The 27,180-nt window shown below is 43.9% G+C and overlaps 1 protein-coding gene across 6 annotated transcripts in view; it reads right to left on the bottom strand.

Moving 5' to 3' along the window:
- LOC106577586 (nuclear factor 1 B-type) overlaps positions 1–27,180 on the bottom strand; it is an 85,641-nt gene that overhangs the window by 18,502 nt on the left and 39,959 nt on the right. For 3 of the 6 annotated variants that reach the window (XM_014155761.3, XM_014155759.3, XM_014155763.3), the window contains exons 3-10: positions 15,098–15,148; positions 13,358–13,426; positions 11,737–11,857; positions 11,280–11,398; positions 8,551–8,682; positions 8,031–8,215; positions 5,820–5,961; positions 5,569–5,651 (exon numbers count right to left, since the gene is read on the bottom strand). In XM_014155761.3, the coding sequence (XP_014011236.1) occupies positions 5,569–5,651; positions 5,820–5,961; positions 8,031–8,215; positions 8,551–8,682; positions 11,280–11,398; positions 11,737–11,857; positions 13,358–13,426; positions 15,098–15,148 (902 nt within the window). The remainder of the gene's footprint in view (positions 1–5,568; positions 5,652–5,819; positions 5,962–8,030; positions 8,216–8,550; positions 8,683–11,279; positions 11,399–11,736; positions 11,858–13,357; positions 13,427–15,097; positions 15,149–27,180) is intronic. The other 3 variants (XM_014155760.3, XM_014155764.3, XM_014155762.3) reach the window with 2 other exon arrangements.

Genomic DNA, 27,180 nt, shown 5'->3' with positions numbered 1-27,180 from the left:
TGGTTGTAACTGAACATAAACACATATGATACGACAGTCATTATCATTCAGTAACATTAGATCATCGTTCTACAGTTAAAATATAGGGAAAGAACATGGGAGAATTTCATCACAATTAGTACTACGTTTCTAGTCTGACCTGGAAGCAAAGAAGAGGTTAGTTTACAGGATGTGAGTCATGTCAAAATGGCAGTCATTCAGCTACTGTATAAGGCAGGAGTTCCCTATGGTTAGCCTATGGAGCCATGCATTCCACAGGTTACATGCATGTTGTTACTGGCTACTATGTATTATTCATTGCTATTCTGCAAACAGCATCTTTGAGGTCTTTCTGTCTTTTATAGCAGACACATTCTAGTCTAACTATCCCCATATGGAAGTAGCAGTATTATGGTGAAACTCAGGTAGCTAGATGAGATTATGGAAGGTAAGATACGGGCTGCTGGCTTGTCTCTAATGTTCTACAAAAAGAACACACACACACACACCTTAATGTACACTTACACGAAACCACCACACATGAATCCCACATTCTCCTATCCCATGCATTATTCACACGCACGTATCCACAATCCAGTGGAGAGCCATCTCAGCCAATACCCAGCTAACCTTGCACCTTTAGTCAACACAATCAACACATCCATTTGGTAATGCGTCGTGAAAAAGTGCCTCGTGAGCAATCTCCCCGCCGCTGTGGCAAACTGAAGAGCTCTTAAGATGGTTTAATCATACAGTATATCCTCACACACTGAATATTCAAAACCCACTTAGGATGGTCGATAACATTAGCCACCTGTACGCACAGCCACACTGAACGGTTTCTCACTGCTGCACTACATCTTGAGGTGAATGACTGATTTCCTCTAGTTCTTGTGTTTATCTTGTGCGTATCGAAAATGCGGAAGCATCTGCCATGTGGAAGCATTAACTAGCCAATAATAAAAACAAACTCCAAAAAATGGACGCCACCGTGCACGCATGCACACACTCGCACACGCACACAAAGGAGGATATAAACAGAGGCCGTCACTTCATTTCTTAAAATCATATAGACTAATTCTTCCAACACCAAGGCTCTACTACCAGCAGTGAATGGTTAAGTCTCCAGCCTTATCCTTCTACTAGTAACAGAGGCCAGGGTGCTGCATACACCACACAGCACACCAACACCCTACACTGCCTCTACACAACCCAGCAGTCTGCTGCTCTGCTCTGACAAAGCTTTGAGCATAGAGAACGCTCTGGCTGTGCCAGACGCTCTACCACCCCCCACCCCCACCCCCTCCTCCTCCACACGCTCTGTGCCAGGCCTGCCAGCACTCCTCTAGGGGGGCTCGCCATCTGTCTGCCGGCACTGCCAGATCACAGCGGCAGCGGTAAGAGGGACAGGGAAGACGTCGCCGCGGAACGTTAGGGGAACGTTAGCAAAACAGATGCAGGCAGAATGGGGATTAGCAGGCTGCCTCAGATAATACCAAATGTCATCTGATCACCGAACGTTCCCACTGGAGCACATGGTGGAGGAACAGTCCCTTTTAAGGGTTAACCAAGGAGAAGACATGAAAAATAGTTTTTTTCCTTCTCCTCACTGATTTTCCACCAAGGAATTGTTGTTTGGAAGGAGGAGGGGTGTGGAAGGTGTGTGTTTTGGGGGGGGGGGTTGTAGAATAGGCCCTGGGGACATTGGGGTTCTGACTACACTTTATCTCTGGAATATCGCCTGTGACTGCATCGGAAACACGACACCTTAACTCGGTGAAACTAATCCACCTCGTATGTCTCCTCTCTCCACCCAACCAGCCTCAGAACAAAGGTCTCCCTTAAACACACAGGAGAAAAGTGTCAATGCATCTCATAACTCCACCAAATAATTATCCAGAGCCGGGGTGACTGACAATAACAACAAAAGGAGAGTATCTATGACATTGTTTACTCCACAGGGAACAGTGGCCTAGTGTCATCAACCACAGGTTAAAAGACCTAGCTTCTTAGGTTTAAATCATCCTGAACCACAGAACACACACACAAAGCCTGACTAATATAAGATTAGCATGATGAATGGCTATTGTATTGTATTTCCTCCAGGTCTATTTCTATTAATTCAGTATTCAGTGGCAGCGTTAGGGTAAAGAATACTATGTAAACTATACTAAAAATAGAATATTATAAACTATTGTTCTTAATTAACCTACCTGGTTAAATAAATGAAAGAAATCTATCAAATAAAAAAAGGGGTCTTATTTAGTCTATCGGCAGCAGTTCAGCTGCTGTTCAGTGAGTTAACTGACAGAAGTAGCAAGGTTACTAAAAAATGTGGCGTATAAACTCCACACATGCATGGACACACACGCTGTCCAAAAGAGTCCTCCCCGCTATAGAGAAGCATAGCATCGTTAACAAAACACCACATTTTCTGCCTGCTCTACCAAGCTGCAGAGAAATACAGGCCAGGCTTTGTCATTACGCTCAACAGGAACAGTGGAGAAGAAAAACCACTGATTATTATGTAGCTGCGTGCAGATGCATTAAATTAAGCATGGTTGAAAACATTTGGCCTCGGACCAGCGTGTGTGAGTGTGTGTGCGTGTGTGAGTGTGTGTGTGTGTGTGTGTGTGGGGGGGGGGGGGGGGGGGGGGGGGGTTCATGAGGAGGGGCTGGCGCTCCAAGCCTCATTTTTCCACCCTCGCCAACCGCAATGCTCCTAACCTCACACACAATTCAGCCGCCACACGGCCACATCTGCCCGGTCTGGCCGCCGGGACGACCGCTCGACGCCAACAACACCAAACAGTCTGGCCCTGGTCTGTATCGTACACTGTCTGTTCACGTGTCTCAGGCTGAATATTGTGACTTCCAGAACAGCATGTGAAGAATAGCACACATTTTTGAATAGGTACTGAACCACGACGGAGGAGTAATTGACATATTTGTCTGTCTTTGTGTGCACATTCTTACTTTTGTACTTGCTTTTGAAACCATTATTTTGTTTTTCAATGGACTGTGAAATTAAGCTAAACAAATTGCATGAAGGGAATACTGGTCTCTTTTTATGTCTGTGATGACTTATTGGCATACAGAAAAATATTTGTAGAAAACTGTAGAGCACATTACACCTTCATCATATTACTGTATTTCTATTTACTTTCTGCCCCATACCAAAAATAATTTGGTAAAAGATATTTCTAAATATGAATTACATACAGTATATGGAATGGTAAAAAAAGTGCCCAAACACTCCCCTACGTATTTACAGTGCCTTCAGAAAGTATTCATACCCCTTGACTTATTCCACATTTTGTTGTGGTACAGCCTGAATTCAAAATGAATTACATTTATAATTTTTGCTCACCCATCTACACACAATACCCCATATTGACAAAGTCAAAACATGTTTTTACAAATGTTTGAACATTTATTGAAAATTAAATACAGAAATATCTAATTTACATAAGTATTCACACCCCTGAGTCAATACACGTTAGAATCACCTTTGGCAGCGATTACAGCTGTGAGTCTTTCTGGGTAAGTCTAAGAGTTTTGCACACCTGGATTGTACAATATTTGCATATTATTCTTTTAACAATTCTTAAAGCCTCGGTCAAGTCGGTTGTTGATCATTGCTAGACAGACATTTTCAAGTCTTGCTATAGATTTTCAAGTCAATTTAAGCCCAAACTGTAACTACAGTAGGCCACTCAAGAACATTCAAATGTCGTCTTGGTAAGCAACTCCAGTGTATATTTGGCCTTGTGTTTTAGGTTATTTTCCTGCTGAAAGTTGAACTTGTCTCCCAGTGTCTGTTGGAAAGCAGACCAAACCAGGTTTTCTATGCTTTTTTTCTGTGCTTAGCTCTATTCTGTTTCTTTTTATCCTAAACAACTCCCTCGTCCTTGCTGATGACAAGCATACCCATAACATGATGCAGCCACCACCATGCTTGAAAATATGAACAGTGGTAATCAGTGATGTGTTGTGTTGAATTTGCCCCAATATAACGCTTTGTATTCAGAACATAAAGCTAATTTCTTTGTCACTTTTTCCGCAGTTTTACTTTAGTGCCTTATTGCAAACATGATGCATGTTATGGAATATTTTTATTCTGTACAGGCTTACTTCTTTTCTCTCGGTCATTTAGTATTGTGGAGTAACTACAATGTTGTTGATCCGTGTTCAGTTTTCTATCACAGCCATTAAACTCTGAAACTGTTTTAAAGTCTCCATTGGCCTCATGGTGAAATCCCTGAGCTGTTTCCTTCCTCTCCAGCTAGTGGGTGTATTGATACACAATCCAAATGAATAACTTCACCATGCTCAATGGGATATTTAATGCCTGTTCCCCCCCACCTCATCTACCAATAAGTGCCCTTCTTTGTGAGGCATTGGAAAACCTCCCTGGTCTTTGTGGGTGAATCTGTGTTTGAAATTCACTGCTCGACTGTCGGATCTAACAGATAATTGTGTGTGTGGGGTACAGAGATGTGGTAGTCATTTTAAAATTATGTTCAACACTATTATTGCACACAGAGTCCATGCAAATTATTATGTGACTTATTAAACACATTTTTACTTATTTAGGCTTGCCACGACAAAGGGGTTGAATACTTATTGACTCAACACATTTCACCTTTGAATTTTTTATGAATTTGTAAACATTTCTAAAAACATAATTCCATTGACATTGTAGAGTATTGTGTGTAGGCCAGTGACACAAAATCACAGTTTAATACATTTTAAATGCAGGCTGTAACACAACAAAATGTGGAAAAAGTCAAGGGGTATGAATACTTTCTGAAAGCGCTCTATTAGGACAGTGAAGCTAAAACATTGAATTTGGCTCTATACTCCAGCATTTGGATTTGAGATCAAATGTTTTATATGAGGTGACAGTACAGAATGTCACTTTTTATTTGAGGGTATTAACATGCTTATCTATTTGACCATTTAAAAATGAAAGCATTTAATGTGTCTAGTCCCCCTATTTGAAGGTGTCATAAGTATTTGAACAAATTAATTTATATGTATTGAAGAGGTCAAAAAATTTTGTATTTGGTCCCATTTTCCTTGCACACTATGACTACAAAGTTTGTGACTGTTGGATGCATTTGTAGTTTGTTTTGGCTGTTTCGGAGTATGTTGTCACTAATAAATCAGATAAGTGAAAACAGATATGTACGAAAAAACCCTCAAATAAACAGTTACATTCTGTACTACCGCCTTATATGAAACAATTGATCTCAAATCCAAAATGCTGGACTATTGAACCAAATTAGTTTTAGCTTCACTGTCCAAATAGATACGTAGGGGAGTATATGTCTCAACTATAGAATTACAGTGCTGTCACTTACTGGAGCGAGCACTTTGAGAAACAGTTCATTTCTGTGATCGTTTTACTTCTCAGACTCCGCATGTATCTATGCGAGAACCGACAATAAGGTCTCGCTCTCAGATAGAATGAAATATCTCTGTGGTCTCAGATCCCTTTTGGAGAGGTTGAGAGGAAGGAAGGGAAGGAGGGAAGGAAGAGGGGAGGAGAGGATGTGAAAGAAGAGTACTGGTAATGTGTCTCACCTGTTGCTGGTGAAGAAAGGCCGGATCTCTAGGGCTCAGTCCTACAAAACGATTGGCTGTGGGGGTGCCCGGTGCTGAGTATCCTGGAGGAGCAAACACACAAACACAGACAGACAGAGAGACACATGGACACAATGAGAAAATATTACATTGATTGATTCTTTATAAAGTGCGCAAAATGGAAACTGCTACAGTAATGGCATACAGAGGGGTTTTGCAGTGCCAGGAAGAGAGAAGGAAAGGGAGCTCACCGTTGTACTCACCTTCTGATGTGATGGGCTTGGTGTCGGGCATGGAGAGAGAGACGGGTCGCACTGTGCCATGGTGCGGAGAGGGGGCCAGGACTGGGGTGAAGTGGCCTGGAACCTTCCCCACCTGGCCACTGCTGTTAGGCTGGAGGGGGGGGGGGGCAAAGACAGGGAAACAAAATAGAGGAGGGGGCAGTTAGTGACACAACTCCTCTATTACTTGAACTGTGGCCACTTGACAAATCCCACTGGGCACAGACGTCAATTTCATTGAAATGACTTGGAATCGTTAAGGAAAAGAAAGGACAGTAAAGTGTGTTTTACGGTATTGTTTTCACAGTCAGTTCAGTGCTGTTTTGTGTGGGAAAATGTCGCCCTCACTTGACACTGCGAGAGAGAGGGAGAGAGAGAGAGAAAGGGGGCTAATAGTAGGGGCGAGAATTATGAAGGGAGGGGGTCCAAGGAGAAAGGAGTATGGAGGAAGGGAGAACAGCCCTGCCCAAATAGCCTGTGTAGATCATCTCTAGTGTTTTAAGAGAGAAAAGGAGCTAGTGGGAGCTACTCTTTCAGACTGCGGGAGACGGTCTGTGGTGTATTGGGCTCTTTGGCGCCCCAAGTTCAAACCTCAAAAAGGCCTTTATGAAAAAGAATTGTGTCCACAGGGTTCCTTAAAAATGTGAATAGAATGTTTAATTAGAGTGTAATATAATCTGCGTTAAAGCAAGCATAAAAACATTCTGGCTGCCGTCCATGGGATTATAAGAGCTGTTTTATTTGCCGAGACGCCCTCCTCTGCACACCCACACACACACACACACACCCACACAAACACTCCCCCTTCTCCCATCCAGCACTGTGGAGGAGAGGGGCCAGTAATTCCGCCAAAAGAGAGCAGAGGCCCCGGCAACGGCAAATATTTACGGCCTTTATCGTTCCCTGTGGTTTTGTCTGAAGTAACAGTCCCGGGCCGCATAGATCCAGCCTCGTCTATGAGCCCATTGTTTTCAGTGAGAACAGCGGGGATATAAAACTCACATAAATATCTCACGGCTCTCTCATCTCTCTATGGCTGCCCCCTCCCTCCCTCCCTGCCCCCCCACACGCTCCCAGCACAGTGACACAAGGCTTTAGTGTGTACCCAGTTAATGTATAAAGTCTTCTGTCAGGTTTATCAGAAGTTCATGAAAAAAAACTGCGTTATGACCCACTGTAATTATATTTGTTTTATGAAAAAGGGCCTGGATTTTCTTTGGAATATTGAGTTAGTGGTTTTTACAGTGTATATTTTACATTTAGGCTCTTATCAAAACAGATCTATAGAGTATTTCAGAGTTAGGTCGGCATTCAGTCATTACATAAAGGGATTTTTCTGCACTTTAAAAAGTGTTTAGATCACAACAGCAGCATATTCTGAATGGAGGGGGTTAAACTTGACACTTGATTAAGAACCTGGCTGAGAAGTCACCTGGTGCGTCCAACGACACTGCCAATTCCTAAATCCTGTGTCAACTCCCTCCATCCAATCCTGTGCAAAACAAACGTACCCCAGGAAGGCTAGTGCTGTGAAGCTACTATGTGCAATGATTTAACTAGTCTTCTCAACGATTATAAACATTGTCCACCCGTTTTCATGTGTCAAATGTTATAAAGCACCCAATCCCCAAAAATTATTCTCCAGGTGAAAGCTAACTATTAAGATTGCCACTAAAATTGGAAGGAGCTAAAATAATGTTCAGGAAAGTGGCATTTGATCAACATTCAATTGTTGTAAAAATGTCAAGGCACAATTGTATGGGGCATGTATTATTTTTGATAGAGACAGGAACATTTAGAACATTTTTCAATTTAATAATTGGTTTTATTAGAGAAAAATTGAACTCATTATTAAATTAAATGAAAATGCAACTGATACTTGATTCAATCATCACATTGAAAAGTGTACTACAGTATAGCCAAGCTGGTCCGGTGTCCTTTAACTTCTCGTAGTGTCAAATATCCATTGTTTTTCATCAAACGTTCGCCATAAAACACATTTTCTACTAAACTCCCGAACTTCACATCCAATCATATCACTGTTCACAAACACTGTCAGTCAGTTAGGCCTACTGAGGAGAGAGATTGTACACAGTCAAGTTCTCTTAATTAAATAAAATAAGTGAAATAGGAATGTAGGCCAACCCGAATCCCCTCCAGTGTGCTGCAGTTCACACTCACCTGGCTGCTCTGTGGGCTGGACGGGTCGTAGCTGGGCACGTAGCTCTTCAGGGAGTCAGGGGGGTTGAGATGGGGCGGGTAGCGGATGGTGGGGTGAGAGAAGTAGGGTGACGGGGCAGGGGGCAAGATGGCCGAGGCAGAGAACTGAAGGGGGGAGTGGGGTGGAGGGCTCCTTGTCGATATAACTGAAGGGGATAGGGAGAGAGGGAGGAAACAGAGAGAGGGAGGGAAACAGAGAGAGAAATAGGGGAAGACAGACAGACAAGACAGACAGACAGAGAGACATAGATTTAGAGAGGGAGGGAGAGAGAGAGAAAAACAAACTATTGAAAAATACACTAATGGAGAACAAAAACGTACACATTACAATCCCAACTAATTCAAAGGACTTTTGGGGGAAGGGTGAGGGGGATGCATGACAAAAACACTTTCAGTTCAATCACTTTCTTGTAGAGGTCACTGTAGGTCACCGAGTGAGCATGTCTAGACTTAGTAGGGGGCAGGTGCTTAGCCTACTGACCACTGTGTCCGACCCCTGTGAGTCCAGGGTGGTGGTGCTGGGGGAAAGTGCTCAGTCTGGAGGAGGAGTCCTGCGGGGAGGTGGGGCTGAACAAGGGCTTCTCTGGCTTCTTCATGGTGGGAGACGACATGTCTGGAGGAGAGGAAACACATACACACCTGGTCAGGGGGGGGGGGGTTACCTGGCAACCACAGAGCCACGCGCACAGACGCTGACAGAAGTAGCATCGCTGTTCTTGCTGCGACATCTTTCAAACATACTCCCACGCTGTGGCGTGGTGGCAGTCATAGTATAGGCTTGCCATCGCTGTCATTTGACACGTTTGACATGTTTTCTAATGTCTACATGCAAGGTAATGTGTGACAATAGGACTGAACATGAAAACGAATGGACTCCGAGACCTCATGTTCTGTGACAGCAGCCGCTCTCCCCCGACCGTGGGTCAAGCTCAAGTGTCCCCGGCCCTGTCACAAGACCTTTATCCCTCCCTCCCTCCCCACAATAGAGAAGAATTCACCTGAAGAGGGAAAGGTGACTCATACCCAACCAGGAAAGGGACAAAGACCTCAGGAATCCAGGGGAATTCCCCACTCAGAATTTTGTAAAAGGAAGCAGCTTAAGTCGTTTCATTTTTTTATTTTTTGTTAGCAACTTGAGCAATACCTCAGACAAGATGGATGGATCTTCCATTTTGCAAGACTTTCAGACTATGGTACCACCCCACTGTGCACATACATACTGGTTGAATCAACGTCGTTTCCAAGGTGGAATAGATGTTGAATTGATGTCTGGACCCAGTGGGACAGTTGTTTTTTTTTTTACTGTGGTGTAACATTCGCTCTAATATATTCTTGAAATGTTCTAAAATGACAGAATTACACGATGGACACTTATGGAGAGAGACCTATAATTGTAAAAACATTGAAATTAACATCAACAGACTTCTCTAACAACAAAAGTCACGCTGGTCTGGGAACTGATCAATGTAAAATCCTAGAATTCACTTAGAATCCTTAGATAACAACACATTGCTATATGTCAAAACGATTTAACTTTATGAACTCTGTTACTTCAAGTTCCACCCCAAAAAATGAGCGAGTAAACCAGGGTGTGTGCTCAGGCCAGGGTGTCCCAGACAGACAAAAGGGCTATGAATCTTACCAAGCAGATATCTAGCTATGAAATGCACCACCGGGTAAGTACGAGGAGCCAGGATTAAGTACTGCACATTTCGTAGGAGCATAGATATGAAAAACCTTCTTCTTCATTGCAAACAGCTGTTCGTTATCAAACCAGTCGCTGACTGAGGATTTGAGAGCAGTGCCAAAAAATATGTAAGGGGAGTGGCTAGGTATACATAACTCCACAACATGGCGTCAGCTGTACTGTAACAGTGAAAGACATTTCAGTGAGCTTACTTTTGATGACAAAAAAAAACAGAATTACGCCTAATCCATGTGCAGTGTAAAAGGGTTTTGTCGGACTAGGCATGTAAAATAAATGTCCGTTTGGCACTTTGGACAGCCTCATATCAGTTATATCAATATCAATCCACTTATTTCTTTATTCCCTCTTTACAGAGTCATTTTCCATCAATGTCCTGATCTCTCCTCTCCTCTTCTCCCTAGCCATTACATTTCAGCATGTGTTCCCCCCCGATACTGAAAGGTAAAAACACAAAACAGCGGGAGAAGGAAGGGGAAAAAAAACACAGTAAATCCCAACGAAGTTTCGTTTAAAGAAGCAAGGGGGAAAAAAAACACCTTATGCTGTCGGATGTTGGGACATTCTGTACCCTAAGTGTTTTATCTGTCGTAGGGTAGTGAGATGAGAGGTGTCCCTCTCCCTTCCACTCTAGGGCTTAAGCCCTGGGGGGAGAAGGGGAGTGTGTCTGTGTGTGTGTCGGAGGAGAACAATCTGGAAACACGGGACAGTGAGGGCTTAATTAAAAAAGCTACGGGCCCTGGCCTGCACCACGAGACCAGGTAATGAGACATACACCCCTCCCTGGAGGATCTCTCACACACACCCTCTCTCTCTCTCGCTGCCTGTCAGTATAGTGGCGTTAGCAGGGCTAGGCACGGGATGGCCCACCAACTGGGCCTGCCACCTGTTGAGTCAGACAGCTCCTCTGGGACCTAGCTAGCTTCAAACAGAGGCCACCACACCTTCCCATCACTCACTCCACCTCCCTCTCTCTCTCTGACACACACACATGCAAACACATGCCTGGATACGCACACACACACACACACACACCTGTTAACCCTAGCATGACCTTTTCAATCTTGCAGTCTAATAACACAACAAGTTTATTAATAAAGTTCTCTACTAAGTCTGCTCACAGCCACAATTGCTACAGCTCTCACTAGCATGTCTTCCTTCTCACTTTCATTGGTGCAACCCTGCATTCCACAATTAAATCGCTACCAGAATGAAGATTCCACTCACATCGCTTCAACATTGCAACTCTTAACACTCCTTCAAAACTCCAATACTCGCTCAGACTGGCGAGAAAACAGGAAGTAATGAGGAAGCTCGCAAACTACCAGCGAACTCAACAACCCTCCAAACGAGCTTATCAACAGGGGCATGTTCTCAGTCAAGATATTTCCTGTCAACATTTCTGTTACTCACCCAGCCTGTTTGTTCTTATCATATTTATTCAACAGTAATATTGTAGACCCCCCCCCCCCCACACACACACACACACACACCTCCCCTCTCACCTTCTCTCTCGTGCCAGGTCCTGCTGCCGCTAGCTGGGGAGCTAGGTGAAGAATAGAAGTCAGGGCCAGTGGGACTGGTCTCCATGCTCTCGTCTATGTTGAGGGTCTTGGGCCGTTTACTGGAGAAGAAGGCGGAGAAATGATGAGTCACAACACTGTATGTGCCCTCTGATCCCTGTGTGTCTCTACTGTCACTGCCCCTTGATGTTGGAAAAATGTCATATCTTTACTGCTAACGTATCGTCTAGATGTGTGGGTGTTAATAAAGTTGAACTAGAACAGATGGCTAAAATATGGAAGTACATGATGGAGTAAGATTATCAATTTGCCCCTCTGACAGAAAACTGAAATCAGTTTTGCATCCACCCCCCTCTTCATCTCATTCAAAGTTCAGAGGTCAAGGTGTGATGCGGGAGAAGGAGAGTGGGGTTAAAGCAGGGTCCTGCAGTAGACTGACCTGCCAGGCGGGGAGGAGAGGGAGCGATGGAGGCCCACGCTGGAGTTCAGGTCATGGTAGTACGGCTGACTTGGCATGTCGGCCATGGAGAAGTTCACCCCTGCCCCCTGGGTAATGGGCGCTGAAGAGTAGGGAGATAAAAAGAGGTTACTTCCTGGTCACTGGCCTGCTGATTGGTTGCCTGCTGAAGCTGTGATAGGCTTTTGATATGATGTGACCTTGAGCATGGCCCACAACTTCACTGAAATGATCTCAGTGTACATGATCCCCTCTCACATGACTGAAAATCATTGAACCTTTGCATTCCACCAGCATAATGCAAACTCATGAACTAGGCCACACACACATCACCTCTCTGATTGATCCAGCTGAGCATAGGACCATTCTCAATGACCTATTGTAATTGGTCAAGCACATATGAATAAGTGCATTGAAGTTCACTTTCATGATGCTCTTATGTGTGATATGCTTTGAGAAACCACAGCCCACCACTGTGTGAAAGTCGACTTTTTTTCCCCCCTGTGGTTGACAACCGCGAGGGAGGGATATTGTTTCAGGGAGGACAGCTGAGTGATAACTAGGGCACTGTGTAAAAGCTCCTTCCGCTCTTGAAGCTGCAGCCCGCGATGGGAGCCCTGTGAGGGCGGTGGGTGGGTGGGTAGATTGGTTTGGACTCGACGAGAGACTGGAGTGTGTGGTGGGGTCTGTTGTGGTCTGAGGTTCACCACTGGCATGAGCTCCAACCCCAGCACTGCAGTCTTGGAACTGGCAACCCACAGCAGCCCTGGCATTGGCTACCCAAGGGCATTTGTGTTTTAATTTACTGCCAACGAGACTCTCCCTCTCTCTCTCTATTTCCTTCACTCTCTATCTCTCTTTTTGGCATAGCATACTGTGTGTAATACCACTTGCTCTGTCTCCCAGCCAAGTCATTTAACCCCGTCTGTTAAAGAAAATACAACCCTGACTTCTGAATCCAAACAATGCCAGGCGCAAAATCACAACGATGCTAAAACACCTGTTCACGTTTTTTCCTCTTCTTTAATTTGAATGTGCATTTTGGAACTGCAAAATCACAGCACTGACTGAATTTCAATTGGCTTAAAAGGTCTACTCCGCAATCCGTAAAACAACAAATCAAAAATGGCAGTACAAATTACAGAGGGGCTTAAAAAAAAAACATTAAGTAGAAAACACGAGTTGTACGTCAGTGTCAGTGAGTTCTTAGTGTACCCCAGGCATGTTAGAGGTCAGGACACAACATCCCATAGGTATGTGATAGAACACAACAGCCCTTGAGGCATACAGGTAAATCCTGCCTGAGGGGACCATTGTCCTCAGATAGCTGGGGAGAGCGATTCCTGAAAGAACATCCGTCATCGTCTTTGAAAAGGGCAGGCAAGTCTATACAAACACACACGGTCACACAGTCTCACACACACACACACACACACATACACACACATACACACCGGTGTACTGTACACACACTCATGTTGTATTCTAATGCTGGAGACTTGCTCGACTGGATTTTCTGTTTTTGTACTGTGAAGCTTGCTGTTTTGAATCGGCAATGAGGATAAGGGGTATTGAGGGCGATGGTGATAAAGTATATACTTACTTCTGGACACACGCACCAGCTCTGAAACACTGAAGACTCCTGATTTGATGAAGCTGTCTTCCAAGTAAACTGCAGAAACAAAAAAACACAGATAGACAATATATCAATGCAACATTAAACCCAATGCTTTGTGTTCTCGTAACTAAGAGTAAGTTACATTCGTAGTGATTCGAGCTGTTGCTAAAGTAATAAATCATTACTTGATTCCCTGCTTACGATACACAGGACGAGCAAAAAGTCTTGGCCAAATATTGTTTTCTAAAATAGAGCAACCATCATCTACCCATCAACCATAGCGACACGACCCAGCACAGCTCCAGCCTGAATAATGGCAATATTGACAATACTGAAACATGGAGGCTTTGAAGTACAATATGTATGGAGCCCAGAATGTGAGAAAAATAACTATTATGACCCATCAGTCTAGCCTGGTCCCAGATCAGTTTGTGCTGTTTATATGTTTGTCATGACAATAGGAGTCGGCGATATAGCACAAACATAACTGTGACCAGGCTAATGTCAGTCTGTCAGCCATTCAGACAGACATGTCACTGACATCCAAAACGACTTCGACATTTCATCCTTTGATGTTCTGAGCAGGACCATTGGGTGTGCCAACAACATAGGGGGGGAGGCGTGAGTCTAGATTCCGATTGGCAGCTAAAAGCACTTTCTTCCTCCTAATTCCTCAATGCAAGCCAGCGGGCGTCCCAGAGAATGACAGGGGAACTGTGGCACTGTAGTGGGAGCAGCTAGGGAGGCCCTCACGGGGCCTGAGTCATTGGCTCAACGTTGGCTCAACGTAGTGTTTGACTTGGCAGCGAGACGCACATGCAGGGTAGGCAGAACCTACTCTTGAGGTACGGAGCTAATTACGTTCTTGCTCTATTTTCATTCCTGGCCCGTGATGACATAGTCCAGGTCAGTCCAGGAAAGCAGCAACAGGCTGCCGGAGATGATTTGGAACAGTGGCCATTTTGTTTGGCTAGCTAGCAGACTGGCTACTAGACGTAGCTTAGCTATCCAACCCTTATTGGCAAGGACAAGAACTATGGCCTCAGACATCCACTAGTGTACTAGAGAGGAGCACATAACTGTCTAGCCTTCGTGTTTCCCAATCTTTTTTGTCTCTTAGATTCAGACATCGGTTTTGTTTTGGTGTCTAGACCAGTGGAGGCTGCTGATGGGAGGACGGCTGATAATAATGGCCGGAACGGAGTCAATGGAATGGTATCAAACACCATTACACTCTATTCCAGACATTATTATGAGCCGTCCTCCCCTCAGCAGCCTCCACTGGTCTATACAGATGTAGGATCTTAATTTGTGAATTATTATGTGGATTATAATTAATGGTCATTTTTGTAGGGGTTGATACATTTTTTGTAAAATAAAGTCTCAAATTTCAAAGTGGAAATGACAAACTTGAGAAGCCTTTTTAAACCTCAGATACACTACAAGTTAAAAAAGTTATCCTACAACAGGATGATTAAATGAATCTGTAATTCCATAGAAACCTTAAAATGGGTGTAGTCTGCATAACTGTGAAAGGTCACATCTTGTTTAAAGATAATTATGCCAGGTAAGAGCATACACACAAAGAGTAACTATCATAAACAGATTCTGGAATCGTCTACCAGGCGAGACCATATCAAGTACAGAGAGGGAACTGGGAACTATAGAGCTGTGATTGACAGGACAGAGGTTGGAGGACCGTGACAGTGAGGTTCAGGTACATACCTGGGTTCTTGCCTGGCTCATTGTTACTGGGACTTCCTGACTGCTGTGAGTCTGTAACACAGATAGAGAACCATGCTTAGTATTATAGAACCATCCCACTGGGCACAGACGTCAATTCAACATCTGTTCCATGTCATTTCATTGAACCTCAAATCATGAAATACCACAAAAGGTCATCAAAGTTCAGCACTCTTCTATCAATTTAAGTTATTCAAATTAGCTTTATTGGCACGGATGGTAACCACCCAGTGTTGCCAAAGCAATACAATGGCCCACTACTATAAGGACACGTCAAAAATACCCTGAATGTGACAGGTGGCCAAAAACAAGGAAGCAAGGTGCTGTTGGTCATCAGATTTCATTTCAACCTAGACATAATATCAGCTGGAGTCATAGGGATTATATAATGAATACTCCTCAGCTTCCCTAGAATGTGTCTGAGGTTTTTATCGTAATTTTTCTGCAGACGTGTCAGTCCTGACAGACCAAACCAGATGTGCAATGGTATTTGCTGTTGTTTAAAAAAAAAAGAGGAGACAGAGAAAAGGGGGGTGCGGGGGGAGTGGGGGCTACAGTCAAAAGCCAGCAGAACAAAAGAAGTGCTCAACAGGGGTGGAAAGAAACAATAAGACAAGTTTAAAAAAAATGTTTAAAAAAAAGACGAGGTGAAGAGTTCTCCTGACCTGGTTGATTCTGTCTGAATTTTTACAGGGCCTGGGTTAGGGAAAACATGGTGTGTCTCTGCCTCATCCTGCCCTGCCCCTGCCCGAGAGAAGCATGCACATAGCACACGCAACAGGAGGGGGGTACACTCTGAAACACATCAGGAATTCTCCCCATAAGGTAGCCTAGCTTAGCCTCCAAGCGCTCCCTCTGATTGACGATGTTACCTTACAGCACCTTTGGTGGGGTAACTGGCGTTCCTCAGCCGCCACCATGCTCGTTAGTCACCGCCGACCGCCAGGTCCGTTTTTCGCGGCTCAACTGCCACGCAACACTAACAGATATTCAAACGATGCCCACGAGAGCCTGGCTTTTAACGTAAACACTTGACCATGTCATATACAGTCAGCAATAGAAAGTGGCTCCAAAGAGCTCACTTCATTTCACCTAAAAACTAGTACAGTAGGCTTTGTATGGAAGAGCGGGTGTGTAGAGTAGTGAGGAACTAGTCCAGGCATATCAGAGGGGGACGACACCGACAACATAAACACTAGTTCATATCATATAACATAGGTCTGCAGTTGCAAATTAGTTCCAAAGAGCTGACTTAGATTTCACATAAACACCAGTTCCTCACGACAGCACACACCCACTCTTCCACACAAAGTCTACTGTAGCGTCAGCCTACCGGAGTAGGGCGACATCGCCGTCACCCAAAAGCCAACAACATATGGGAGAGGAAGAGAGGAGGACCCAACCCCCCTCCCTCCACCAGCCCCCGCTTCAACCAACCATCCAGGGAAAAAGCAGCACACGAGGGGGTAAAAGTACAACAGTACAACACTGAATGGCCAGGCTTTGTTTGCCTTGAGTTCCATAATGATTCACCACAGCCCCCCCCCCCCCCCCCACGTGTTCCTCCTGTGCCCTACGCCTTTAAACGCTGAGAAGTGAGGACAAGAGGCGGGAGACGGTGAACTCAGATATCCTCGCCTTGCAACACAACACTCCTTTTGCTGCTGCAGAGCCTTCCCTCTCTCATAAGCTTAATTTTAGATGTAAAGGAGAGAGAGAGAACGAAAGAGAGAGCGAGAGAGAGAGAAAAAAATGTGAAGAAAAAACCCCCAGAGATTTATGACCATTAAACGGCACTGCAAAAACAGAATGTTCTTGGCTGCGGCTCAACACTGACAAAATAGGTAGAGAACAACACCACCATACGTTAAACAAAAAATATCTCCTCTTATGGTTAACCCTGAACAGTCACAACTTTGAGTTCTCTCTACAGGATACAGAGGACACAAGGGAAGTCCAATGCCAATAGCTTGCTCTCTTTTAGGTGCAACTTATTTTTCTAAGCTGGCTAGTTTGTTAGCTTGTCTCTTTTGTAAGCTTGTAATCCACCATTTACCTGAAAAGAAAGGACTCTCTGGATGGCAATTCACATTATTTCAGCAAAAAAAACTGTATGGTGCTATTGACTTCTCGGGCACATCATGCAAGCACATTTGTCATTTGACTGGCACGCCATAAAAATACTGTATAACGAGATCGAATTCTATGTTACACGCCACAGTCGGGGGCTTTTGTGCCAATGGTTTGTGTGGAACCACGTCCATACAGTAAGTGATTGCAGGGAGATCCTCCTCCTTTCTTGCTCCCTGCCACCCAGCCACCCAGCCGCCCAGCCGCCCTGGCACCTCCCACCCTCATGCCACTTTCAGACCCATCCATCAGTCTAGTTACAACTGTCAACTATTGCCCTCTCCCAGGAGAGAAAGAAAGAGAGAGACAGAGGGACAGGGGAGGAGGGAGAGAGAGGAGAGAAAGTGGGAGGGCGCTACAGAGAGAGAGAGAGTGACAGAGAAACAGAGAAACAGAGAGAGAGAGAGAGAGAGAGAGAGAGAGAGAGAGAGAGAGAGAGAGAGGTGGGGAGCTGTTTCTTCTAACATGGAACAGACCATTGTGAGAGAACAGATGGGGAGCTGTTTCGTCTGACATGGAACAGACCATTGTGAGAGAAAGAGAAGGTAGGGAGCTGGTTCATCTAACATGGAAAAGACCATTGTGAGAAAACAGGTGGGGAGCTGTTTCGTCTAACATGGAACACACCATTGTGAGTGAACAGGCAGCCTTGACAAAAGACCAGATGGTCGTGGCAATTAAAGAACCCAGGCAGCAGAAGCAGCATCTTCACTTTGCTGCCCTACAGTACTGTAGGCCTACAGAGGAGCCACCTGGAAGAGTTGAGGTGGGATCCAGGCATATGGCATCTGCTGTCAACTCATCTCAGAGGTTTGAGGGAGCACCATACATCTGAGAACTGGAAAACACCTGACATCTCACATACATTTCACCCTTGACCTGTAGCTAGGGAGGTGTAGGAGGTTGTTGTGGGGGCTTGAGGTTAAGTTCAAGTTCAGGTTCAAGTTCAAATCCCAGTTCAAGTTCAAGTGTGTTAATAGCCACATAGAAGCAGTCGATCAGGCCAGGGTTGAAAATATTCTTATATATATTTTGGAAATTAACAATAAAATCAACATATGAACACATTTAAAAGGTATAATTCCAAATAACCGCTATTCTAACTAGAAAAATGAAAAGTGCCTACAGTGCCTTCAGAAAGTATTTATACCCCTTGACTTATTCCACATTATGTTGTGTTACAGCCTGAATTCAAAATGGATTAAATATTTTCTTTTTCAATCATCCTCCTATACACAATACCCCATATCAACGAAGTGAAAACATGTTTTTAGAAATGTTAGCAAATTTATTATAAATTAAATACAGAAATAATACATTTACATAAGTATCTCAATTTAATCGATTTTAAATTCAGGCTGTAACACAACAAAATGTGGAAAAAGTCAAGGGGTGTGAATACATTCTGAAGGCACTGTATGTTGTACAATTGTATGCTGTGTAAATGTAAGTCTGCATACAAGAAATAAACTGTCTGACACAGAAATTAAAACAGGGGTGAAGACTTCCCTCTACAGAAAATATCTCCAATCTCCATTAAAAAGACGCATCAAACCTTCCAAATGGAGACCAATCCAAGACCAATCCAATCGTCTTCAAACAGGCGCCAACAACCCGTAAATAAACAGTGTGGTCTCGGTCTGCGAGGTAGAGCTCTGGCTCTGCCCTGAGAGTTTGGCAAGGCCCGGATCACAACGCAAGATACCAGAGACACAGCCACACTCCAAAAACAACGTTTCTTGGCACCTCTCCGTCCCTGCCACTTGTTTAAACAAACAAACTGGGCCCGCAAAGGAGGAGGAGGAGAAAATAAAAGCAAAACAGAGGATTTGAGGATCTTGGCTGTGATTTGAGTGAGGAGGACCTACACGTTGGGATTGTGGGGAGTAGTGAGTATCGACATTGACATGTACGGACTTTGTTTCGTACCTTATGCATAATGGCACAACGTGGATTCTTTGCTATTGTGAAGGCTTCTTTTACCTGTTGTTCTCTCTCTCTCTCTCTCTCTCTCTCTCTCTCTCTCTCTCTCTCGTTTGGAATGATACCCATAACTTCCCCCGAAGAAACTCTCAGTCCACCCCCAACCCACTGTGTATATTAAACCAGTCGCATACTTTTACAAACTCACTCGTTGCAGTACACCCACCTGATCCCACAAACACACACGTCCCACAGCACATACTCGCTCTCACATACGCACACGCTCTCACATACACACACGCCGCCGCAGATGCATACCAACGTCGACATTTCAGGGAGGGAAGAGAGAAGCCGCCTGGCAGCCATTTTAGACTGCTGCACCCGGGGTCTGTGCACATGTATAGCTGTGGCTGCCAGAAGCATGGGTCCCGAGCCAAGACGCATCTCAGCGGCCCGAGAGAGGGAGGGAGGGAAAGAGAGAGAAGAAAAGAGAGAGAAAGAGAGAGAGAGCGAGAGAGACGTAGAAATATCGCCTAATTACGGCAGCGCTAGGCCCATAATATTTCAACAATACAGCTGTGTGTAGTGTAAATATTTGACATGGCCACACTTTCTGTCCCTCTTCTGCACCAGTTTGGCCGAGGAGCAAGCCGTTAGCGGGGTAGGCAAGCTGTCCATCTGTCTGTCGGTCGATCCTGGTGCACATAGCCATGGTGTGGTGTGTGTGTGTGTGTGTGTGTGTGTGTGTGTGTGTGTGTGTGTGTGTGTGTGTGTGTGTGTGTGTGTGGTGTGTGTGTGTGTGTGTGTGTGTGTGTGGACTTTGTCCTGTGTCCTCCTCTGCTCCTGGTTTTTATCCTTAACGGCTTAGCCATGATGACCTCATCGTTGTGGGCCCAGTTCCAGATCCTAGCTTTCTCTTACATGTTGCTCCATCACTGCATTCTACAGCTACACTACATGGCCAAAAGTACATGGACACTTGCTCGTTGAACATCTCATTCCAAAATCATGGGCATTTATATGGAGTTGGTCCTCCCTTTAGCCGCTACAACAGCCTCCACTCTTCTGGGAAGGCTTTCCGCTAGATGTTGGAACATTGCTGCGAGGACTTGCTTCCATTCAGTCACGAGCATTACTGAGGTCGGGCGATTAGGCCTGGCTCGCAGTTGGCATTCCAATTCCTCCCAAAAGTGTGCGATGGGGTTGATGTTAGGGCTCTGTGCAGGCCAGTCAAGTTCTTCCACACCGATCTTGACAAACCATTTCTGCTTCGACCTTGCTTTGTGCAGATTCGTTCGTCGGACTCCCAGATGGTGAAGTGTGATTACTCACTCCAAAGAAAATGCGTTTCCACTACTCTAGAGTCCAGTGGCGGCGAGCTTTGCACTACTACAGCCGACGCTTGGCACTGAGCATTGTGGTTTTAGGCTTGTGTGCAACTGCTCAGCCATGGAAACCCATTTCATGAAGTTCCTGACAGACATTTGTTTTGCTGACGTTGCTTTGAGAGGCAGTTTGGAACTGGGTAGTGAGTATTGCAACCGAGGACAGAAGATTTGTACATGTTACGTGTTTCAGCACTCTATGGTCTCGTTCTGTGAGCTTGTGTGGCTTACCACTTCACGAATAAGCCGTTGTTGCTCCTAGACGTTTCCACTTCACAATAACAGCACTTACAGTTGACCGGAGCAACTCTAGCAGGGCTGAAATTTGACAAAATGACTTGTTGGAAAGGTGTCACGTTAAATTCGGTTAAACAGCCATCACTAGCACATTAGAGGCTGCTGCCCTATATACATAGACTTGGAATCGCTGGCCACTTAATGGAACACCAGTCACTTGAATAATGTTTACATCTTTTGCATACATATATATATATATATATATATATATATATATATATACGCACACTCTATTCTACTGTATCTTAGTCTGACATTGCTCGCCCAAATATTTATACATTCTTAATTCCATTCCTTTACTTTAGATTTGTGTATATTGTTGTGAAATTGTTCGATATTGCTGTCAGATATTACTGCACAAGCATTTCTCTACTCCCGCAATAACATCTGCTAAACACGTGTACTGTATGTGACAAATACAATTTGATTTGATTTTGTTGAAAGTCACTGAGTTCTTCAGTACGGGCCATTCTACTGCCAATGTTTGTCTAAGGAGATTGCATGGCTGTGTGCTCGATTTTATACACCTGTCAGCAACGGGTGAGCTGAAATAGGCAAATCCACTCATTTGAAGGGGTGTCCACATACTTTTGTGTATCTCCGTCTCTGGGTCTGTAACAGTATCTCTTTTGTCTCCTCTTGTGCCTGCCAACATTTATCTCTCTTTCTGTATCAGGCACTGTGTCAGCTGTATCAATTCTTATCTAGTCTGAATTGTATAGTATGGTATATGCTTTCCTCTCCACTTCTAAATCGCCATCTACATCTAACCTGGTATCTCTCAATCCTACACCATTTTCACGTTTTTTTTGTCGCACTTTCTTTCCCTTCTTTCTCTCTTCTTAGTGGCCCTCTATTTCTCTCTCACTCTCTGTCGCTCTCTCTCCCTCTCTTTTTTTGCCCCTTCTCTCCCTCGTTTTGTTGACTAAACAAAGTGGCCTTTATCGGAGAGAGCCGCAACCCAAACAAGCCAAACAAAAGATAGGGCGAGGAAATCTACCCAGAGGAGGGAGGATCTTATCATGCCAGGGAGGCCATTGTGAATGTGTGCCAGTCTGCACAATGGCAGTCTCATGCCCTGGCATCTAATGCACTAACGTATCAAAATATTATTTGAAGGCCGACACCTGTCTGCCAAGAGACCAATATCGAGGAAAGAAGACGAGGAAGACATGCTAAGGTTGACGGCCATTTTGAGAACTCATCCTTTGCCAATACCTAGAGAGCATGTGTGGTAAAACGAGCCCATACAAACGCAAACCCAGAAAACAGCAGTAAATGTGTTAAGAAACGTATAAATCTTACTGTGTGTGCAGAATGGACAGATATGAAGACAGCAAAGCATTCTTCTAGGAATGCCCCCCCTCCTTATAAGGCTTTTGAGCAACTCAAAAGCTAAGTAGCATATCAACGACAAATAAAGTCTTCTATCATGTTAATTAGATTCAGCTACATTTGCTTTAGATCGACTGCAGACATGATACAAAAAGCCTGTCTAGGAACACATTTAAGGCTTGTGGGAGTGTTAGGGGGAGGTGGGGAGAGACAAGGAGGGTAAAGTTGAAAAGACTGAAGGAACAATGACATTTTGCCTTCTTTTTCTTCGACGGAGAGACACCACAGACTTGTTTGAATGGAACACGCACACACCCACGAGACAGTGAGACAGTGGGACTGTCAGGTTTTGAGACGTAGGAATCAAGTGTCAGACAGACAGGGTCAGACAGAGGAGGGCGATGTGGAGGAGGAGGGGGGGCCATACAACTTTCAGGGCAGAAGCATTCACAGACAGCTACAGAAACTGTGTGTGTGGCGGGGGTTCTCATGATTCTCATGAAACCACTTTTAAACATGTCTGTAGGAAATTGAATTCCAAAATCATGATGCAGCTGCAAAAATCAACCATAATTCTGAAAATGGGTCTTATTTTAAAAATATTGTACATTTTCACCAGAATTCTGTACATTTTCACCCCACATTCTCATTATCAAAATGCATCCGGATTAAATTCTTAGGTCATTTTATACAATTCTACTTTAGAAAAATCTAACTTATTTGAATAAAAAGATAAATATGTTGCTGTAGTTTGTCCATAAATCATAAAAATTGTATACTAGTTGAAGTTTACATTAAACTATAATATTTATTATGTAAAAACACTGCCTGTGGACATGTCTCATTGCCGTAACACCTTTTCAAGTTCCTGTAAAAACTCCAATTAGTTTTTAAATAAAGTTTTATACACCCATGATGCATCATTTAGAGGAGTAGTCCTTCGATGAGCACTAGTTAAGTTATTTGATTTGCTTATATGCCTTCAGAATGCGGTTCTTATTCTCAAACACACCTTTTACCCCACTTTGCCTTCTCATTACCGAAACAGCTAAAAAGCTCAAATTGGGAAAAAGTCAGAGAACCATTACCTTACCAACATGGAGACATGAATAGGCTTTAGTGATGTGGTCAATTGTTTGCTGACTCATTACGGCTGTCTCCTATTATTTGCAGATTGAGCTATGGGCCTCTCATTACCGAAACACACATTTCTCATTACCACGTAATTTTTGGGTCCGTTTCAGTAATGAGAACCTCAATTTCAGTAATGATAATAAGCTAATTCTAATGTATAGTCAATGGGTGTGCTGTGCTGGTAAACTTTATTTATTTACTTGGACCAATTGTATAGATTTTTTGTAAAACAACAGTTATTTGATTAAGTAGGGTTTGTCGAGAAATATTGGGTGTATAAACCCCATTTAACTTACTTAAAGTCACAATCTGCAGTTTGTGTTTCAACAAAGAGTAACCCCACCACTTAAAGGAGGATATCCCCAATTTTGACATGTGTACCTGCTTTTACACTTACCTATACCTATAGGCATATTGTGTCATGCTGTTTGCCCATAGGATCCCATCCAATCCAGAAATACATCTAAAATACCTTAACCACAAATATCCATGTACTAATACACAAATATTAACTGTAACTTTTTTTTAAGTCACCTTGTTACGTTTAAATCCACTTTTGACTTTTGAAAATAAATGCATGTAATTACAATACTTACACTGAAATAACAGGTATTTTAATAAATCAGTGATTTTAGTATTATTTGGGATGAACAATTGACACTGATGATTATTTTGGTTTACTGAATCTCTGATAGAGATCAGTACAGTTTTTCATTGGCAAACTATACTTTACGCATTACCGAAACATGCAGTCTCATCCCCGAAACCTGCTTATCATTACTGTAATGCACCAATATTTAGGAAATATTAGGCAATATAAAACATACTTTAGCAATTTTGGATTCATCTGATAGTGTGATTTTTGTTCTTTATCCAAATAGGTGTGCATAAATAAAATAAAAATAACATGTACACGCCAATGATTATGACAAAAGAAAATTTAAAGGTTGTGTTATGGTAATGAGAACTTTTATTTCGTAATTTAATTCAATTTTCCGTGTTATGTTTAACTATAATATTAGACATTTGTTTATAACTTTTTTGGACTTTGGAAAATTGTTGCGGTAATGAGAATTTTTGTGTTGGTTGTTGTGAAAATTGTGCTAAAATGCATAATATCTGATCCAAAAATATAATGATAATTATGAAATAGATAAGTACAGATCCTAATCTCGGTGATCCAAGAGGAAATTTTATGAAAAATGACACTTGAGAATGTTTTGGTCAAATGTCAGTTTCGTGAGAATGACCCGTGTGTGTGTGTGCCCTCTGGGGAAGAAGAGATGTGCATACTAATGATACTGGAGACCGGTTCCCCTTTCTTTTACACTTTTTTAGGGGACTCAATGCTGTTTCGTCCATAAACTCTCACGGGGGTGAAAAGACGAGTGCTTTTACCGAGCCGGAGAAAACAGACTTCTCATTCAGGTCAACAAACAGTGTGGCATCGCCCACATTAATTCCAGAGAGGAACGGGAACAAGGGCTGAATCGGCTGACACATCATTAATGAGGCCAGGCCAGACCAGGAGAGAGAGAGGGAAAGGGTAAGTAGCCGGGAATACAAAGACAGGAGAAGAGAGGAGAGAGAGGGCAGAGAGAGGAGACTGTGGGCATATACACATATGTACGTGCATGCTCACATTTACTCACGCATGTATGCACACACACATGCAGATGTAGGATCTTAATTTCATCACCCTATTGCAGGAGAACTTCCCTGCAATGCACAACATTTCAAACTTGTAGTGTATTTGAGGTTTAAAAAGGCTTCTGAAGTTTGTAATTTCCACTTTGAAACTGTATCAACGACAACATAAAATGTTCATTCATTATAATCCACATAATAATTCAGATATCCTGTTGCTGCAAGATGTTCCTGCTGTAGCAAACTGGCTCAAACTAAGATCCGACATCTGTTCATGTGGACTGAGATATGCACAAACACACAGATGCATACACACACTATGAAATTACACAGATAAACACACTATTAAACACACAAATGATTCAGGTCTGTGATAATTGAGATCTCTGAAGTGCTGCAAGCTTAACACACACACACACTCTCCTGTTGAGAGCTGTGCTGTGCCATACATGTGCTCTGTGGTCAGGGCCTGGGATGCAGACAACACAACAGAGGCTCATCTGGCTGTCCCATGAAAAAAAGCATGCAGGCAGGGCTTCACCGCACACTGCCCCAGTCACTGTTTCCACACACGGAGAGACACACACGCATTCCCAGCTGTAACCTGTTCCATGACAAAGCCTCCAGCCATGCAAGACATAGCCTGACCGTGACATGACAGAGTGCTTTACATGACTTCAAAGTCCCAGTCACACTACTAAGGTTCTGTCATATATATTTTAAAACTAGATCAGGCTTTCACTTACAACCTACACAAGTGATCAAAAGCAGGAAGCAGACAATTCCAATGTTAAAATAACATTTTACCCCCCCCCCCCCCGACTTACTGGGAAGTCAGCATTAAGACAGGATAACCTTAACCTAAGCTCAAGTCAGCCTCACAAACAAAACTGCTCTTTACAGTGCAAACACACATCACACTATGTTGGTTCCAGGCTGTTAGCTAAGACACCTATCATGTCGAAACAATGCACCCATCAGCACATGAGCGTTAAAGCAACAGAATGATTTTGGTATGCCTCAGACCCACAATTTGCTTTGTTGTCGCTTAATTGACTGTCTAGCTGGCATTTGCATTTGCCCACTGCCCAAGCTGCTAGTCTTGGGGTAACATAATGGGTTACGTGGTGAGGAGGTTGATGCCACTTTCCACAGGACCAGGAGGAGCCATCTTTGGCGGTGGCAAATGTCCAAGGTTCCCCTTTTATATGTGGTGGAGGCAGGGAGGGAAAGGAGGGGAGGGAAGGGTGAGACTATAGATTTAATTATGCATGCGTGTTTCTCATTCATGATGGTGGTGGGGGTGGGAAAGGGAGGGGTAAAGGGGGGTGGGGGGTGAGGACCAATGACATTCCGCCGGAGCCCCCTCTTTCTCTCTCACCTCTCTCTCACCAGTCTGGGGGCTGTTTGGGCTAATGAGGTGACACTCACCGCCTGGAGGCTAGCCAAAACAGTCCATTAACTCTTAGCAAATAGTGAAGAGGAGGAGGAAGGAGGAGAGGGGGGATAGAGGAGGAAAAGTAGAGTGAAAAAGAAGAGAGAAAGAGAGCGAGAGAGAGAGAGGCTACCGGGGTGTTTTGTATTTGTGAATGAACCAGCGGGAGTTGGGATGTGTGCGTGTGTGTGTGTGTTTGCGCATGCACGTGTGCGGGATCGTGATGATGCGTGATAATTCGCGACGGGAATGGTTCAATAGAGGCAGCTCTCAAGTGTGGGACTGCATGGGACAGGGGGGGGTTGGGATTTTGGGAAGGGGCTGCTATTAGCACAACGCCACATCATAGAAAACCCACCCAGACAGACAGACAGACCTTTGACGGAGGGGCTGTGTGATTCTGCTCTTTCATCCTATCATCCCTTCCTCCCACACCCCCTGTCTGATAATTATGAGACAAATGCACGGGTCCCCTGCTGATGAGTGGCATGGGAGCCCCACAGTGGCGGGTTCAAACTTGCAGCACGCCGTCTGGACTGGGAAAAGGAGAGAGGGGGAAAGAAAAAAAGAGAGAGAAATGGAGGGATGGAAAAATAGAGATAAAGACAGGAGAGGGGGCGAGAGTGAGAAAGAAAGAGAGAAATGGAGGGAGAAAGAAAGAGAGAAATGGAGGGAGAGAGAGAAAGAAAGAGAAAGTGGAAGGAGAGAGAGAGAGAGCGATAGCGGAAGGAGAGAGTGAGAGAGAGCGATAGTGGAAGGAGGGGGGGTTCAAACCTGCT

Source organism: Salmo salar, chromosome 18, assembly GCF_965601325.2.
Source record: "Salmo salar chromosome 18, fSalSal1, whole genome shotgun sequence".
Classification (NCBI taxonomy): domain Eukaryota; kingdom Metazoa; phylum Chordata; class Actinopteri; order Salmoniformes; family Salmonidae; genus Salmo; species Salmo salar.
This window is presented reverse-complemented; position numbering and strand designations above follow the sequence as displayed.